We start from the raw sequence: 17,022 nt of genomic DNA on the forward strand, positions 1-17,022 counted from the left end.
TGTGTGTATATATATATATACATCTACACACAGATATATATATGTGCACAAGAGTGCAGGGCATCTTGCATTTTGTTATTTGATGAGGAAAAAAGGTGAATTCCAACACCAGCTTAGATGAAATGTGACAGCACAATAATTAAAGTTTCTGGGCTATGACACGTCTATAAATCCAAGCTCCAAGTGCATGAAAATAAAGCAAATAAAAATATCCAAGTGGCATAACTAAGCTGAGGCTTTGAGAACTCTCAGACATCTGAGGTCTCAGAGCAGCGGCACCTCAGTGGAGTTGTCTTGAGTATGACGTTAAGCTTTACATTTGTCTTGCTCTATTTGCTGTTTGCTGCTGGGTTTGGAGGGGTCTTTTTCTTTGAAATACATTAGAGATATAGGCTGGTGAAGGAATCTGGGCTCTGAAAACAGTGGGGTTTTTTACTTTGGTCATTCACGGGAATGAGGGCTGGCTTGAAAATATTTTGTCTTCTTTTGTTTTGTTTTCTCTTTGGTGTCCAGAGAAGGGAACGGAGCTGGTGAGGGGCTGGAGCACAAGTGTGATGGGAGCGGCTGAGGGACCTGGGGGTTCAGCTGGAGAACAGGAGCTGAGGGGAGACCTTCTGATCTCTGAACTGCCTGAAAGGAGCTTGGAGCCAGGGGGGTCGGGCTCTGCTCCCCAGGAACAAGCGCCAGGAGCAGAGGAAACGGCCTCAAGTTGCGCCAGGGGAGGTTGAGGTTGGATGTGGGAAACAATTTCTTCCCCAAAGGGCTGTGGGGCATTGGAACAGGCTGCCCAGGGCAGTGCTGGAGTCACCATCCCTGGAGGGCTGGACAGACGGACATGAGGTTCTCAGGACACGGGGCAGTGCTGGAGTTGGTAGCGTTGGGTTAACAGTTGGAGTCAATGTTCTTAGATGTCTTTTCCAACCAAAATGATTCTATGATTCTATGAAAATTGCTATTCTTTTTTATTCCAAAGGAAAAAGACATAATTTGATTTAATGTGTGCCCTTAACAATTAGAAAGACAATTTTTAAAAAACATATATTCTCTCTAAACTTGAAATATTTTGTTTGAAAAACCTTTGGGGTTTGGTTTGTGTGTTTTCATGGGTTTTTTTGGTATATTTTTTGTGTGCATGTTCATATATATATATATATATATATATAAACCTTCACATTCCTCTGAGTCTGATAGCAAAGCTACTTGTGAGCTGGAGATATTAATGGAGAGAGAAACACTTCAGTCACTCACAAAACCGCATCTTCTAATGAACAAACGGTTCAAACGTTGCTCATTGCTGAGCTGCAGAGGTCAAAGTGATCCTGGCCTTGGATAAACCATTCTCTCCCTGGCCTTCCTCTACAGAACCTGACTGTTTGATAATTCCTTGCAGAAGAGGTGTAAGGAACAATTAGCTAATGCTGGTAAAATGTTTTGAAGACAAACAGTGGTTGGTGGTGCTGAGAGGAGCTCCCATCAGTCGGTGTTACGGCCACTGTCTGTCCCAGGCTCTGATTGCTGCTTGGTAGATCTTGCACTTGGGGAAAGAAAACAGAACAGACTCAAAAAGTCTATCAATATTTATACTCCTGTCTTCAGATATTTCAATAACAATTCCCCATTGATTTCATCTCCTGGTGATCACTTTAATAAACAGAAATATTTCCTGTTCTGCAGGTCTAACACTCGTGCCCCCTGCGGGCTGGGAGCCACCCCGATATGTTCCCATTTGATAGATACACACGTAGAAATGCCTCTCGGTTTTGTTCTAGTCTGTCACATCTTTTCTAGAGCAGGTTGCCGTGTTCTCTGTCATCTCTAGGATCCCTGGAATCGTCCTTGTTTTCCCTTGGTGTTGTAAACTTGCTGTTGATGGGCTGGGACAAGTTCCCGTGGTAAGAGGTGGAGATGGGGGTGAAATCGTGAAGCAAAGCGCTATTCTGCATCAGACAAGTACTTCACGTGGTCAATTCCTTTTCCTTTATGTGATATATTTTAGATGTTGCAATGTCGTGATCTGTGTGTTTATCAAAGTGTGCCCAGCGTGCAACAGAGGAACATGGTGCTCACGAGCCGAGCCCAGGGAAACGCTCCTCCCAGGGTTGATTGTAAAGAAATTAGAAAATATATATATTAGGAAGTATTTGATTTGTAGCAGAGTGACTTTACTGAAAGCAGCCTCAAGCTATAAAGTTGCATGGTGGTTTCTGCAGATGACCAGCAGTTCCTGGGATCCCAAACTGCGGTTACCGACACGAGTGCAGGAAAGCGTTGAACCAGCTGCTCGCGCTCCACTGAACCCCGTGTCTGTTTCGCCGTTGGCTTTTAATGGTGCCAGGGTGGTGCCTCTGCTTGATAATTGCTCACAAACCTGTGTAAAACCTCCTGGCTCCATCTGAGCTGGGGCTGAACGTGGCTGGGTGATGGGGGGACGCAGGGCTGGCTGCACTGACCGGGCAGCTCAGACACCTCTCAGCTCCGTCTTTCTGTTGTGAACCCTCAGACGGGGATTTTTCGCAGTGTGTTGGATTGTAACTGATTTATGTTTTCATGTAAGAAATGCTTGTACTGCACGGAATGTGACTGTTTTTAGTAAGACGAGTATAATTTTTCTCCCCATTTATAGGATGGCTATTTTTCCCATCGACCGAAAGAGAAAATGCGAACGGACAGCAATAATGAAAATTCAGTCCCCAAGGACTTTGAAAATATTGATAACAGTAACTTTGCTCCCAGGACTCAGAGGCAAAAACACCAGTCTGAGCTGGTGAAAAAACCCCTTAGCAAGCAAAAGGAGCACTTGAGAAAGAAACTGGAAGAGGAGAAGATGAAGGAGAACGTGGTGCTGGGGAAGAATTCCAATGAGGTGGTGCAGTTCAGCGATCACCCGGGCAAAAACAGCAGCAACAACAACAATTTGAAAGAGATTCACAGGTCTCCCAGGCAGCATCACTTAAAAAGAAGTGGAAACAGCTCCCCTGAACTGAGGTCCGAGCAGCCCCCGAAGTGCGAGGTGACGGGCAAAGAGGCCATCTCAGCCATGTCCCGCGCCAAGTCCAAGCAGTGCCGGCAGGAGATCGCCGACGTCTATTGCCAGCACAAGCACGGGAAGCTGATGCCGGAGAAGGTGACGCGCTTCTGCACGCTGGAGGGTAAGTTGGTAGAAGGTGAAGGAGAAATAACACGGTTCTCTCGAGGGAAGGATTCTGGATAATTGAAATGGCCTTCTGATTACAAAAAATGCCTTTATTGCAGGAATGTGTAATGTGCTTAGGCTGTGAAAACGAGGGAGGGCTTGAGGATGTTTTGAATGTGAAGTCATGTGGATGTCACAAGATCCTTGGTAGATTCCTATAGGATTTCTTCTCACTTCCACCAAATTTTTATTACACTACGTGATCTGACTATTCAGCTACTACTCCTGTTCCTTTTAATTCTTAATCTACAGACACAGAGAAGCAAATTTGAAGTTTTGTTATTCTGTACAGGAGCCACGTGCTTTTTGGGGATCAGGGAACAGCCGTGGTGGATTGTGGCGCGTTTCAGCTGGTAAAGGAGTGCCATTGCTGTTGAGGCCATATGGCCATTTCTCTGGCACAGTGGACTCGTAGCTAATCACCAGGACTGCTAAGCATTTTCATAACCCAGAAAATTATCAGAAGTGTAATAAAAATAAAAAATCCAAAAACACAGCAAAAACTTTGATTTTGTGGCTCGCTTCTATTTTTAATGTTCTTCAATCAGCAAAACTAATACCCAGAATCAGTGTTGTGGAGAGTCAGTAACCTCGGCCAGCCTAAGCCCAGCTCTGGTTTGGTGCTCTGGTTCCCTGTGCGGTCAGATACATGCAGCATCTCCGCTTGCTGTCGGTTTGCATGTGCGCTGCTGCTTTTCTAGAACAGTGCTTCATGCACTACCATTCGTTTACCTGTAAGCTTCCCTAGCAGTGGAGTGCTTTTATTTTTAGTTCTTATAAAAAAGCATTGATGAGTTGATCAAAGTAGGTATTGATCAGCGCCCAGCTTTCTCCAGCAGCGCCAAGTCCTCAGCCCGTCATTGGCACTTCAGCCCGTACGTCTGAGGATGTGCCCATGTCCTTATCCGAGCTGAAAGTGCAGAGGGACTTTCACAAACAAGAGAACTGGTCTTGCTTCAAGGGGGTAGAGTAAACGTGGTGAGCCATGGAGACCAGGGGATGATTAGTTTCTTTAATTAGGAATATTTTGGTACATCCTCCAACCCCCACAGCTTACCTGTTTATTGCACCATCAGTGCAGTAGGTGATTTCAGGGTGGGGAGAGGAGGATCCGTGTTGCTGTGGCATAAATTAGGAGGCTGAACTCTCTGCGCGGACAGTGATTAAAAGGAGGTACCCCAGAAGATGTTTCCAAATGAGCATCTCTCTGTAATAGGAAGCTGAGGCTTTTAATTCAGATGTTACATTATTACCAGGATGAATGGTGTGAGTACCCCATTTCCCACCCCAGTGCATCTGTGACTGTTCTGTTTTGGTTTTTTTACCATGTCTCTTTTGGTGTTTTTTCTCTCTTTCTGATCATGGTGATACTCAAAATCATTAAGCTGGGTGAGCAAACATCAGAGATAAAGACGGAGCAGGCAGAAGAGTTGGTGCTCAGTGGGAAGCAGGGAGAGGGACAGCAAGGGCAGCACAAGTTGAAGGGAAGATAAAAGAACCAGAGAGAGGTGAGAATTGAGCAAAAGCAAACATCAGCGGCAGGCCGAGCATCAGCGAGTGCCCCAGGGGCTGGGGTCCCGCTGGTGAATCCTCTGCAATGAGCACATCCTTGGTGTCAAGGATGGAGCCAGGCTCTTCTCAGTGACAACAGGTGGTAGGACAAGGGGCAATGGGTACAAACTGGAACACAGGAGGTTCCACTGAAAGGTGAGAAGAAACTTGTTCCCGGTGAGGGTGGCAGAGCCTGGCCCAGGCTGCCCAGGGGGTTGTGGAGTCTCCTTCTGTGCAGACATTGCAACCCGCCTGGACACCTTCCTGTGTAACCTCATCTGGGTGTTCCTGCTCCATGGGGGGATTGCACTGGATGAGCTTTCCAGGGCCCTTCAACCCCTGACACTCTGGGATTCTGTGATTCCCTCTTTTCTAGTGACAGGAGAAGCAGCTCTGGTCTGTGAGAATGCTGGTGGAGATCAGCACCTTGCAGACACTGTCCTACACTTTTTGGCATCAAGGACGTATCTTAGTAATGCCGTCAATACATTGTGTAGGGTAAATCCATCACCTGTACAAATACACAAGCAATATCCTCGAGAGAGCTGGAGGCTGTATTGCCATTAGTGTGCAGTTTTGCACACACCTCTGATCCCATCCCTTCCCCATAATATGTCTCCCAGAGATGCAGGGTGACTTTCCAAAAGTTCTGTACAACTACTGTTCTTAAAAACAGGCTTCTCAAGAAATGTTTATTGCTTCTTTTTTGAATACAGTATTTATCTCATGCCCTGCAGTCAGGATAATGGTGTGTTCTTAGAACCAAAAGCAGTGTCACCTTTTACACTTGGAGCCTTTCAGCACGTGTGTACATTGCACATTGGTATAAATGCTTCCTTTGTAATAAAACATATTACAAGATTCAGGAAAACTGGGAGCTGCAAACAGGACTAGAGAAATTGAGAAGTTGTCCAAAGATGGTTTTATTGTAAAATACATATGAATTTAGTAATGAGGTGTGGATATATACCACATTAAAAAATTAAGTGTGAAAAGACTGTGGCTACAGTTTTTAGGTTTGCAGTGCTGGAGTTTCGTTTAGATTTTTATTTTAGGCAGCAAAGCTTGTTTAAAAAGAATAATTGAGGGATGTGTTAACTTAGCCAGATGGATCCTTGCAGAAAACGTTGACTTTTCTTTGCCTCGAGGTTATTTCCTGCTGCCCATGCTGACAGCTGAAGTTAACCACTTCAGCAGCCAGATTTCCTTGGCAGAAAATGTGAACATCCTGTGTGTGTTACACACAGAGCAGACCTGGGAGCTTTGCTGAGGGGCAGGGACAAAGCAGCATATGGAATGGGACAGGAGTTGCTTATGCAGGAGGTGCCAGTGCACAAGCAGATTGGGACATGGTGCACGTGGAGGAGTCACTGCTCAAATGTCTGAATATAGGGCTACCAAGACAGAGGCAAGTAGGAACCCCAAAACTGAAGCTACCTTACATATATATACACCTTGATAGGTCCCTTAAATTTTACAACCCCGTTAAAGATCTGTTGCCTGAGTTTAAGCGTGTTGTGTTCTCAGGTCTCTCCCCACCACTGCAGCACATCAGCCCTGCTGTTGGTCACTCCCAGACTGGCTCCAGCCCTCACCAAAGGTGTCTTAGCAGCTCCGGAGGCTCTTAGAAGATGTTTGGCTTGGTTGGGAGATGTTTGTGAAGCATTGGCCATCAGCTTCTGGGTATATAAGACACTCCATAGTCAGGATGACTGGTACGGGGAGGTCTGAGTAGAGGTCTTGGCACTTTCTGCATCTAAAAAGCTGTTTGCTAGCCAAAGTCAGACATCCAGGGACTGAGTCTGTGTATCCAGTGTGTGAGTGCTAGTCCCTTCAGTCTGGTTTAAAGAAAGGTTTCCTCTCTGTTTTCAGCAGAGCTGTGAAATATAAATATTTATGCACTGGAGCGGCACATTTATCCATTATCCCAACATATAAATGTGTTCCCAGCGCTGTGGTTCCCATTGAGATGTCATCCAGCATTTCATCCCCTTGGATCCTGTCTCAGCTGATCAAAACCACGAAGCTGCCAAGTGCAGCCATCAGTCACGGACAGGACTCCATCAGCTGGGTTTTCACTGGTGTTAAGTGATACATTCACTTGAGTGGTTATCAATGGGAACAGGATCTTACAAGCTGTTGCTTTTTTAAGTATTTTATTGTTTCCAAAGGCAACAGGCAAAAGAAGTCAAATATAACTATCTTCAGTGCATAAAAGAAAGAATTATTAAAACCAAGAGCATCATGTCCACTGCCTGTTAGCCATGCAGGTGTTATTTCCTGATAACCAGAGGACACGGGCTGCGGTCGCTCTGAGGCCGCTGCGCAGACAACGCTGCTGGCGCTGCTCACCGGGACATGGCAGCTTCAGCACTCGCCAACTTGCAGAGCCCGTGAGCTGGTGTTTCCCAGCAAGCTGGGCCTGGAAACAGGGCACAGATGCTGTGCAACAGGGGATTGGTGTCAAGGGCTTCTGGGGCAGCCTTGTCCAAAGTCGTGGCTGAGATCAGGGCAAGTGGCAGCTTGCAGGTCACCTTTCACTCAAAGGGGAATGTCTGGAGTTGGTACAAGTGTGTTTTGAGGTGAGATGCAGTCAGGCAAGGTAAGAGAGGGAAAGTTGGTCCAGCACAAGGCTGGATGAGGAAAGGGCAACTTGAGTCCTTTGCAGGTTGGGGATAGGATACAGGGAGATGTCCTTTTGGGGAGTTTGTGTCTTCTCGGGAGATGTGATGTGGAGAACATCAACCTGTGGACAGCGTGGCATTTTGTCTCCTTGCTGGGGCCATCTCCAACCTGGTCCTGTACAGGCCAGACTGGAGACGCTGGTTCTGCTGACGTACCAGACTCCCTTATGCTCACCAAAACTGTTGGTGGACCTGGACCGGCTGCCTCCCTTCCTTGTCCATCATCATACATGGCCTTCCTCTCGTGCAGATGTACTGGGAAGAAGCAGAAGCTTCAGTGCCAATTCTTGGCTTCACGCTGTGCCTAGACGAACTCTTATTGACAAAGCACAATTGACCCAAAGTGTGCCATGTTTTCCCCTTCAGACTCCCCTGTTCCTGTGGGCAGGAGCACAGTTAAGGATGGCCACAGTGACCCTGACTGCTGAGATTGCTGCCCAGATTGCTGGGCAGCAACGCGATTACACAACTCCGCATTCCGACATGCGTATTAAAATTGTATCTCCTACTTGCAGTCTTCCTTCTGCGATGAAAAAAGCCCAGCTTGGGACCCAGCAGCTGGATCCAGGCTCTGAAATCTCTGCTTTTCACTCCCCCGTGGATGATGGTAGTTGGTATCTCTGAATCCCTGGGTTCCCTGGGTATCCAGCCCAGTTCCTCCTCAGTTGTTGGCACCAAGTCCATCAGTCACAGTGCTGAGTGGTATCTGCATCAGCCCTCCCCCGGGCCAGCTGCTCCAGGCTGCTGGAGCCCCACGGGAGACTCTGGCCTAATCATAGTCATTAATTACCCAACTGGGTTCTGCTTGACCCTGATCTGTAGCCCTAGATAGACCAAAAGTATGTAACACTTTTTTGGGGGGGTGTTTTCTAACATGTAGTTCTGGCAAAAGTCCCTGGGAAAGCAGAGAGTCTCAAGTGAGCCACATTTATTTCCCCTTGGCTCTTCTGTTGTCTTAGTTTATAAATCAAACAGGTTTTCTCCCACCTTCATCCCCGTGGGGTAAACCCAACTCATAAATAAAGCAGAAAAATAATCAAGCTACCCTCATGCCACATCATTCAGCAGCACTGGAAGAGTTATTTACAGATTAGACTGTTTTCTCCCTGGTTGCTTATTGATAGTGCTGATCTAGCACTTTGAAACAAGAGATTTCAGTTTCTTACAGGCTGCTGAGAAGAAAACTTTCTATTTCATTTGGGAAACACAACCTTCTTTGGTTTTAAAATGGAGAGAAGAGGGCTCTGTTGACCGCGTAATATGCACAGGCAATAGAAATCTGCATGTCTATAATGTTTTTATCTGATTGCTTCAAAGCGGTTGAGAGAAGGAGGCGTGATTTGCAGAAAGGGAGAAGATAACCTACTAAGACGCCAAATATTTACAGGGTGGAGCAGAGCAGTTCTTCAGGGGATGGGAACGATAGCATTCTCTGTATGATTATAAAAGAATGGGAGCTGTAACTAAGCAAATACAGAATTTCATCTGCTCAATATGCATGTGTATGTGCACAGTGACATATAACCGTATGGCTTTATTTCTTTTTTGCCAATGCATTTTCGGACTCACTGGGTTTGATCTAAAGGTTATTGAACCCCATATTTGTCTTTTTCTCCTGGTTCCAGGATTCCTTATGATATTGGCTGCGGCTGCTTTTCTGTACATTTAATCTATTGTGTGGCAGAATGACTGTGGTGAGCTGTACAGGGTTAAGGAGCGTGTAAGAGCCACTGCATGTGCAGCCCAGACAGCATTTTAATTTGCTGCACCACAGATGACTCCAGTTGGAATAAATTTACTGTGAGTAGACTAATTGCAAAATAACCCTAATTGAATAGTTATCAGCAAACAACATCCTGTGGAACAAAACTGCTTACAATTAATAGCATTTAAGCCATATGCTGGTATTCTGTAGAACACTAAGATGTAATTACACTGTGTACAGAGATTGTGTTCTGTTCTGGAAACCGTGTTTCCAGCACTTCTTTCGTTATAAAGGTTTGTTTCAAGATTCAGTACTCGCGTTTTAGGCAAAATGAGTTTATGAAATAAGTGGTGTGTCTCTCCTCTCCCATTGCACGTGTAAAGCAAAACCAACTTGAATGATGATCCTCAGAAACTGGATCTGTCTGGGGTCAGAAACTGGACGTGTTTCTTTGCAGAAGGAAGATCTGTGTGCATTGTAAGGGAGCTGGAATTGCTCAAAATGTCCTTTTGGATCCCGAAACAAGGTGCCATTGTCCTGCCGCCTCCCCGCACAGCTGGGAACAGCTGCAGAGCAGAGGATGGGAGATGGGTGATCCCAGGGATGTTGTGGAGCTGGGGGGTTCTTCTCCCCAGATCAGGCTGCTAGGAGCACCGGCTGGCTCTGCCAGCGCGCTCTGCGTGGGTTTAGAAGAAATCCGGTGAGGGGAAAACTGTGCTGGGCGTCTGTGCCAATTAATCATTTCATTTATCTACAGACAATTCTCGTCTAGATCATCTGCAAGTTTAGAAGTGGGAGGATGAAACCAGACTGATGTTCCCGTGTTTTTTCACGTGGTGCTACTGTCTGGTCACGTTTTCCCCTGTCAGCCCTGTCTGGTCACCTGTGGGTCTGCAGAGCTGGGCCAGGTGGGTTGGGCTTGCAGAAAAACATCTTGACAAACAGCATCTCGAGTGATGCCGAGAGCAGCGCAAGGAATGGGGGGCACCAGGGCTGGGAAATTTATGGTCAGTAGCCCTAGTTCTCACCAAGCCTCTGTTTGGGAAAATGATAACGCTTTATGGAGCATTAAATGGGGAGCGTGGGAGAGGATAACGGCTGAGAACGTCCATGTGCAAACCTCCTGGGGAGGGAGAGCAAGGGCAGCAGGAGCTATGGGGATATTTTCATGAAGGTTATTGAGTATGTACGGGGATGAAAGAGAAGTACTGCAGTGATCTCTAATGCTTCTCAGCGATCCTGAAACGTGCACAGTGTGGCGGGGGGGACTCAATACTGCAGCTGGAGAAAAAGGTTGGTACAATGGTATGAGCTGGTCGGGTTGGGAAGGGAGACAATGCGGGGAAACAACACCAACTGCAAAGCACACCCGCCAAACCCAACCTCCCCCCGTGTTTGGTTTTAATATAAAATAGCTGTTGGTCCTCCAGAATAGACTCATGACAGTGATTTTAGTGTACAGACCTTGAAGAGGAAACATCTCTTATTCGTATTCAATGCTAAGTGAGCAGCTGTGTAATGTAAATGCACAGTAGTACTGGACTGGAGGTGAGGTTGCACAAGCAGCCTTAATGTTACATTCTTTCTTAATTTGACTTTACAACTGTAACAAAACTATGTTAGAGAGTCATTGTTAGGTATTAATTGTAAGCAGGCAACAGCAACTTTCAGATCTGTTTTTTGGTTTAGGCCTAAAATGTCACCAAGAACACGAGGAGATCAGTGGGGCCGACCTGATAGAAACGGAGCTCTGCTGTTGTCACCGTGTCACTTCTCCACGTCCTGTCACCCAGCGCGGTAACCCTGTGTTTGCACAGGAATCCGCGCCTGATGAGCGGTTGTTCTGAGCATGGGCAGGTGTCGTGTTCCGGAAATCCCACACCAGCGGCTGCCACAGTTTGATTTGAAGTCAGTGGCACTGACTGTATTTTAAAATAATTGGGGGGACAAGTCTTGACATTTAATTTCCTCCTCCTGAGCTGGAGCAAATAATTTTCCTCCTTTGTGGCTTCTTGAAACAGATGCTTTAACTATTTGCAGTTTGTTACAGGATTAAGTGTATAGATAAAGAGAATGCACCCCTTTTCAGGCAGGTTTTTGAAAGGGTACATTTATTTGATGTATTTCAGGACGTATTGGGCTTTATGAGCCCAGTGGCTGTTTTGTAATGTCTTTCCTTGGAAATGAGGAAGAGTTGTTTAGGGATCTACTCTGAATTAAAATGCCAACAGTCTAGGCATGAAGCCAATCTTACAGGGCATTAATGCCCTTTTAAGATTCCAGACCATAATTTAGTTGTTTCTGTTGCAAATATTTCTTATGCAGAAGGGAGTTTTAAAACATCAGTCTTTTTTCTCCCTGGATAATCATGACTTCTATAGAAAAAGTGAATGACAAGAATCTGAAGCTGAGCAACCTTGGAAAAGATTTTGAAATTGCTCAATGTGTATTTAGTCTCCCAAATAAATGCTTGTCTTTGATAGTTCGAGAGCGTTGGCAGTGAATAGCCCTGATTCGCTGCTCTCACTAGTTTACTATCCATGGTATGTCACTGATTTATCATCTGTTTGTGTCAAAGAAGTTATTCCTGACTGTCACCTTTGTATAGAAGAACAGAGTCCTCCCGGCTCCCAGGATCTACTGCTGTCACCATTGGGCTTCGTTTAATGCACATTAGACTCTGAAGTATTCTACTTACAGTTGAACTCTAAAATAAGATGTTGTTTTAAAGTCCTGACCCTACTGAAAGGTCCATGGCAAAAGTCCATCATTTTCCTGCTGTAGTTTTCTCATCAGTCTCCAGGGAAGCCAAGGAATTTTCAGTCCTTTCTCCTAGAGCTCGCTGGAGCTGGTTCGTCACTACCACCTCTTGTGTTTGGTCAGTGGACATCACTGTAAGAACGGTGGGAGTTTTAAGCCAAAACCCAGAATCATATGGCTGGAAAATCGTTATCTATTAATCCTAACTGTGGTTTCTTGAAAATAATTTGAATAGCGATTGTGTGTGCTTTCAAATTGTGAAATTTGTAGGATTTGTTCTGCAGGACTCAGTCACTTGTTCCCTTTTAGAACAATTGCTCCGTGTTGCTGTTGCGGTGGTAAAACACAGCCGGCTATGGATGGCGGTGCCAGGAGAGCATTGACCCCACTGCGGTGGCCGTGTTCCACTGCTGCACACCTCGTGTTTCACCGCTACAACCTTTCTGGACGTCCAAGGTTGTGAAGAAAGGTCCTTCTGCCTCCTGAGGATGCGCTCGGTCTGGGTTGAGTGCAGGTGCGTTTCGGATGTCCGTGGGTGGGATGTGTTAACCTCGATGAGCATCCAAGGGCTGGTTCAGACTTGGGCTCAGTTTTCCTGTTCGCCGTTCCTGTGTGCACACACGGGCTGTGTCTTGGGGTGGCCGCATTGCTCTCCACAGGCAGCAAAATTCAGCCAAAAACTTCACACATTTTTATTAGCAGCAGTATGGATGCTGCCTGTGAGTTATGGCAGGAGTTTGGAAGAAAAAAGGCTGTGTCCTCATGAATCAAAGGCTTTTATTTAGACACTTATTCTCTTCCCTTGCATCATTCTCTGAGGAGTCACTGCCGTGGCAAGTGCAGGTTCTTGCAGGACACCCTTCTGACCTCTGTCATGCTTTGGGCCCAGCTTTGTGGGTTTGAACATAAAATCTTTAAGACACCACGAAGATATCACTTCATCTTTGCGTGGGTCAGCTCGAAGCAGCTCGTGTACAGAGCTCGTGTCCCCCTTCCTTGCCGATTCCTCCCGCTTGCGTTTGCTTACTTTAATGAGCGGTTGTCCTTGAGGCGTGATAGTCTGCAGCGGTGCAGGTCTTGTCAGGGGGCGCCACAAAAATACACTGTCTGGTGAAAGGATCTTTTTCTACAAATCTCCGTGGAAACCTCGCTACTCAACTGAAGTTCAAGGCAGCCCTCTGTGTAACTAGAATATAGTTGCTTGCATCATTCTCTTTGTTGGAAGGCGATTGCTTCTCTTTCATGGCGACTTTCTTGCCCAAACTAACGGTGAAGTGTGTTGTTGATGTCTTGCTTAATTTGTATAACTCATTAAAAGTTGCAAGGGAAACACTTTGCTGGTGAGAATGCCCCTTTGGTTGTGACCAGCTGTGAATGGTGGCCCAAGCAGTCCCGCTGCTTACTCACCTGTATTTTTAATTGGTAATTAAGGTCTCCAGCCAGGCAGTGGGTGTTACTGTGCAGCCGAGTGTTTTAAACCGTGGGACTTTGGGGCTGAAACCTTGTGTGTATGCGGGGTGTTACGGTGCTGCGTCGTACTGTTGAGGCTGACAATAGCATGACTAAACAAAAACAAATGTTTTCATACACTCCATCTATTTGTGGGCTGTGATTCATTCTGGGCGATTTACTGAATAGTAGGGAGGAAAAGGGAATTTGAAAAGAGGAATTTACTGCAGTGTGTGTTTACCCATTTGTACTTTCTCTTTTACGTCGGACCCAGATGTAGGTGCTCTGGAAGAATTTCACCGATATTCCTGTACATCTGTGAACAGGTTTGAGGATCTATCCCAAAGTCACGTTCTTTGGTCAATTAGTCAGAAGCCTTGTGAGGAATTGACTCCTTTAGGAACGGAAAGACTGACCAGAGCACACAAATGGTGACAAGAGCTGTGGCCGAGGTTCATTGGCGATGGAGCTACCGAGATGAGTTGTGAATGAGACTTGTGAGACTACACAGAGCTGCTTTTTGTAAATAATTCTGCTGTTTTCTGCCAGGAGGTGGATACAAACCCAGGCTTCCATGAAGTATTAAAAGCAAATTGGGCTTTGCATTTAATATCTATTTATATCTAATATATATTTAATGTAGTGCGATGTATATTGCACTAGCTTTGATGACCTCACTTAAATGATGCCTTATTTCAGTAACTTTATTTAGTGACCTTTCTCAGTGCACCTTAAAATGTCTCCTTGCAGCTCTATCTCCATAAGTTTAAGATCACCAAGGAAAGATAAGACCATTTTGATCCTACAGGAGCAAGGAAACGTCAAGAAAAGGCATTCAAGGCTGGGGATTCTTGTTGTGCCAGTCAATGGAAGCGTATGGCCCAAAGCAAAGCATGTCCATCTGGTGTTTTGGGAATAAGAACAGTGTTATGGCAGTTCTGATTAATGTTCTAGCAGCACATCCCTGCCAAGCAAATGGGAAAATCACTTGTGTCAGGCTCCTGAGGAATGCTGCAACACTTCAGACAGCTCTGCCATGGGTCCCCTCCTCAGCAAAAAGGAAACCTCCTCAAAACCAGCCAATTCTGGGTCTTAATGAGAAATCCCATTAGACGTAGCTAATCTACGTCTCCATCGCTTAGAAAGAAAAGGCTGCAGTTAACACACAAGTTCACATGTTTAGATTTCCCTTGATCATTTCTGGCCATTTGTAGGCATAATTTGCCAGACATGCAGACAGGATCACGTTTTTGTTTTTCTTGATGGTCGCTTTCAGTTGCTACAGCCTGGAAAAAATTAGGAAAGAGATGGGAGTGATATTAGAGAGCCTCAATGCAGACTTGAAATGGCTCAGAGAGTGATACTGGAATCCATCCAAGCAGAAGGTTCATTTAGAAGAAGGAGTTTAAAAAAAGATTCTCTTTTGTCTTGTTGTCGTTGATGAAAGAATATTTTTCAAAGTCTGTTTATTGTATTATCACCTGATGATGTGATTAGAGAGCTCCCAGGAGACGAGTGACAGCACAAATATGCTCCATTGCGCTGCAACTTAAACCAACCATACGAGCACTAACTAGAAAGTGAGCCCTGAGCCAGCATTGTGGAAACTTGGGTTTAATTCCTTGATGTGTCACAGGCTTGTTGGGACATTTCAGACAGCTCATGCCATGTACAGACCAGGGCTAACGGGCACTTAACTCCATTGCGAATAATTGCAGAGGAGCAATGGGGTATGGTAGTACTGTTGTTAGTTTGGTATTTAAGTGGATTTCAAGTCCTGTTTATCGGGAGGCTTAGAAATAATTTTGTTACCAACGAATAGCAACTTTTTCTGAGTCTGATAAAGCAGTTTGCTGAACAAAAGTGTCTTTAAGGAAGAAGATGGTAACCAAGTTTCTCTGAAATCGGTTAAGTGCTAAAATCTCTGGTTGTGTCCCTGCAAAGCCCTGGTGTTTTGCAAGGCAGGTGCTGGGGCTGGAGCTCCAGTTGGAATCCTGCACCTTCAGCATCACTGGGAGAGCAGAACGGTCCCTGGTCTGGGCAGAGCGGGATGGTCACTGTCCCTCGTGATCCGGTAGCCGTGAGCACGGCTGATGGTTTTGCACCAAAACAAAACCGTTCCGTTGGTTTCAGGGCGGCTGGGAATGGAACTGTGGTTTTAATGATCATCTCTTTCAAAGACTGCCCGGTACTGTGGTAGTTTCCACGGTAAATTTTCTAAGGTAAAGTGACAATACAGTAATTTTTCAGTATGAATCAGCTATCCATGAAAGATTGGATTTAGGTCAGAATTTATTACCCTACGGAACTGAAGCCGATATTTAACATAATGTCAGCTGTCTTGATATTAGGGAATTTTAATGGCTGTGCAGTTTTATTCAATGATGAAGTTATTTCAGTTGTGTAGTATATGTCCAGGCAATTTGATGTACAGAGCCTTGAGATGAAATTGGATAAACATGGAAAATGGTGATTGATTGGTGAAAGGTCGCAATAATGTCTGCCTTGATATACCTTTTATTGTTAAATTATTTTTCTAATGCAATCTCCTACACTTTTAGGAGTCTTTAAGTTGGCATTAAATCGATGTTTAAATCTTCACAGTCAGAAAGGCCTCATAACTCACACTGATAAATATCTTCTAACGTATCAGGAGGAATAATGATCCATCTTAATATCTGAAAGTAGGAAAGATATTATTCTTTCTATTTGCTATGAATCCCTGTAGAAGGACTGAGCCATAAACCGGAAGAATTAAGACTAGGAGACAGAAAGAAATATTAGAAAGAAAAAGTATCGTAGGAGTTTGTCTGGGGAACTGCAGAGCAAATTCTGTTTGCTTTGAAAGATGAGTAAAGATTTCCACTGGGGCTGAGCAGAGCGGGGTGAATTGATGATGTCCCTGGGCTGGATGTCCCCAGGGGCTCCTGTGGAGCCTTCACAGGTGTGTGGGGTGGCTTGGGAGAGGGGAGGAGAGGAGGAGAGGAGAGGGGAGGGGGGGGGAAGGGAGGGGAGGGGAGGGGAGGGGAGGGGAGGGGAGGGGAAAAGAGAGGAGAGGAGAGGAGAGGAGAGGAGAGGAGAGGAGAGGAGAGGAGAGGAGAGGAGAGGGGAGAGGGGAGAGGGGAGAGGGGAGAGGGGAGAGGGGAGAGGGGAGAGGGGAGAGGGGAGAGGGGAGAGGGGAGAGGGGAGAGGGGAGAGGGGAGAGGGGAGAGGAGAGGGGAGAGGGGAGGAGAGGAGAGGAGAGGAGAGGAGAGGAGAGGAGAAGAGAAGAGAAGAGAAGAGAAGAGAAGAGAAGAGAAGAGAAGAGAAGAGAAGAGAAGAGAAGAGAAGAGAAGAGAAGAGAAGAGAAGAGAAGAGAAGAGAAGAGAAGAGAAGAGAAGAGAAGAGAAGAGAAGAGAGAAGAGAAGGAGAGAGAGAAAGAAAAAGAGAAAAAGAGGAGAGGAAAGGGAGAGGAGAGGGAGAGCCACAGTTGCTGCATCTGCCAAGACATGTCATGTACCTACCCCAGATGGCTAAGCCTGCCTTTGACTGGTTTGTGCTCAGGGTGTAGGAGGTACCTGCTGGACCCATAGAACAGAAACATGTGGCCTTGGAAGCTGGAACAAAAGCTCAGGATGCGTTTGGGTCTGTCCCTCGGGGCTCGTGGGGAAGGCTGATCACAGGCAAAGGCCATCGAAACA

The 17,022-nt window shown here is 45.8% G+C and overlaps 1 protein-coding gene across 2 annotated transcripts in view; it reads left to right on the top strand.

The window, feature by feature from the left end:
- The window catches only part of XYLT1 (xylosyltransferase 1), a 199,549-nt gene that overhangs the window by 94,220 nt on the left and 88,307 nt on the right, over positions 1-17,022 (top strand). For both annotated transcript variants that reach the window (XM_082064507.1, XM_082064508.1), the window contains exon 2: positions 2,624-3,149. In XM_082064507.1, the coding sequence (XP_081920633.1) occupies positions 2,624-3,149 (526 nt within the window). The remainder of the gene's footprint in view (positions 1-2,623; positions 3,150-17,022) is intronic.

Source organism: Streptopelia decaocto (assembly GCF_964273445.1).
Source record: "Streptopelia decaocto genome assembly, chromosome: 13".
In the NCBI taxonomy this organism is placed as follows: Eukaryota; Metazoa; Chordata; class Aves; order Columbiformes; family Columbidae; genus Streptopelia; species Streptopelia decaocto.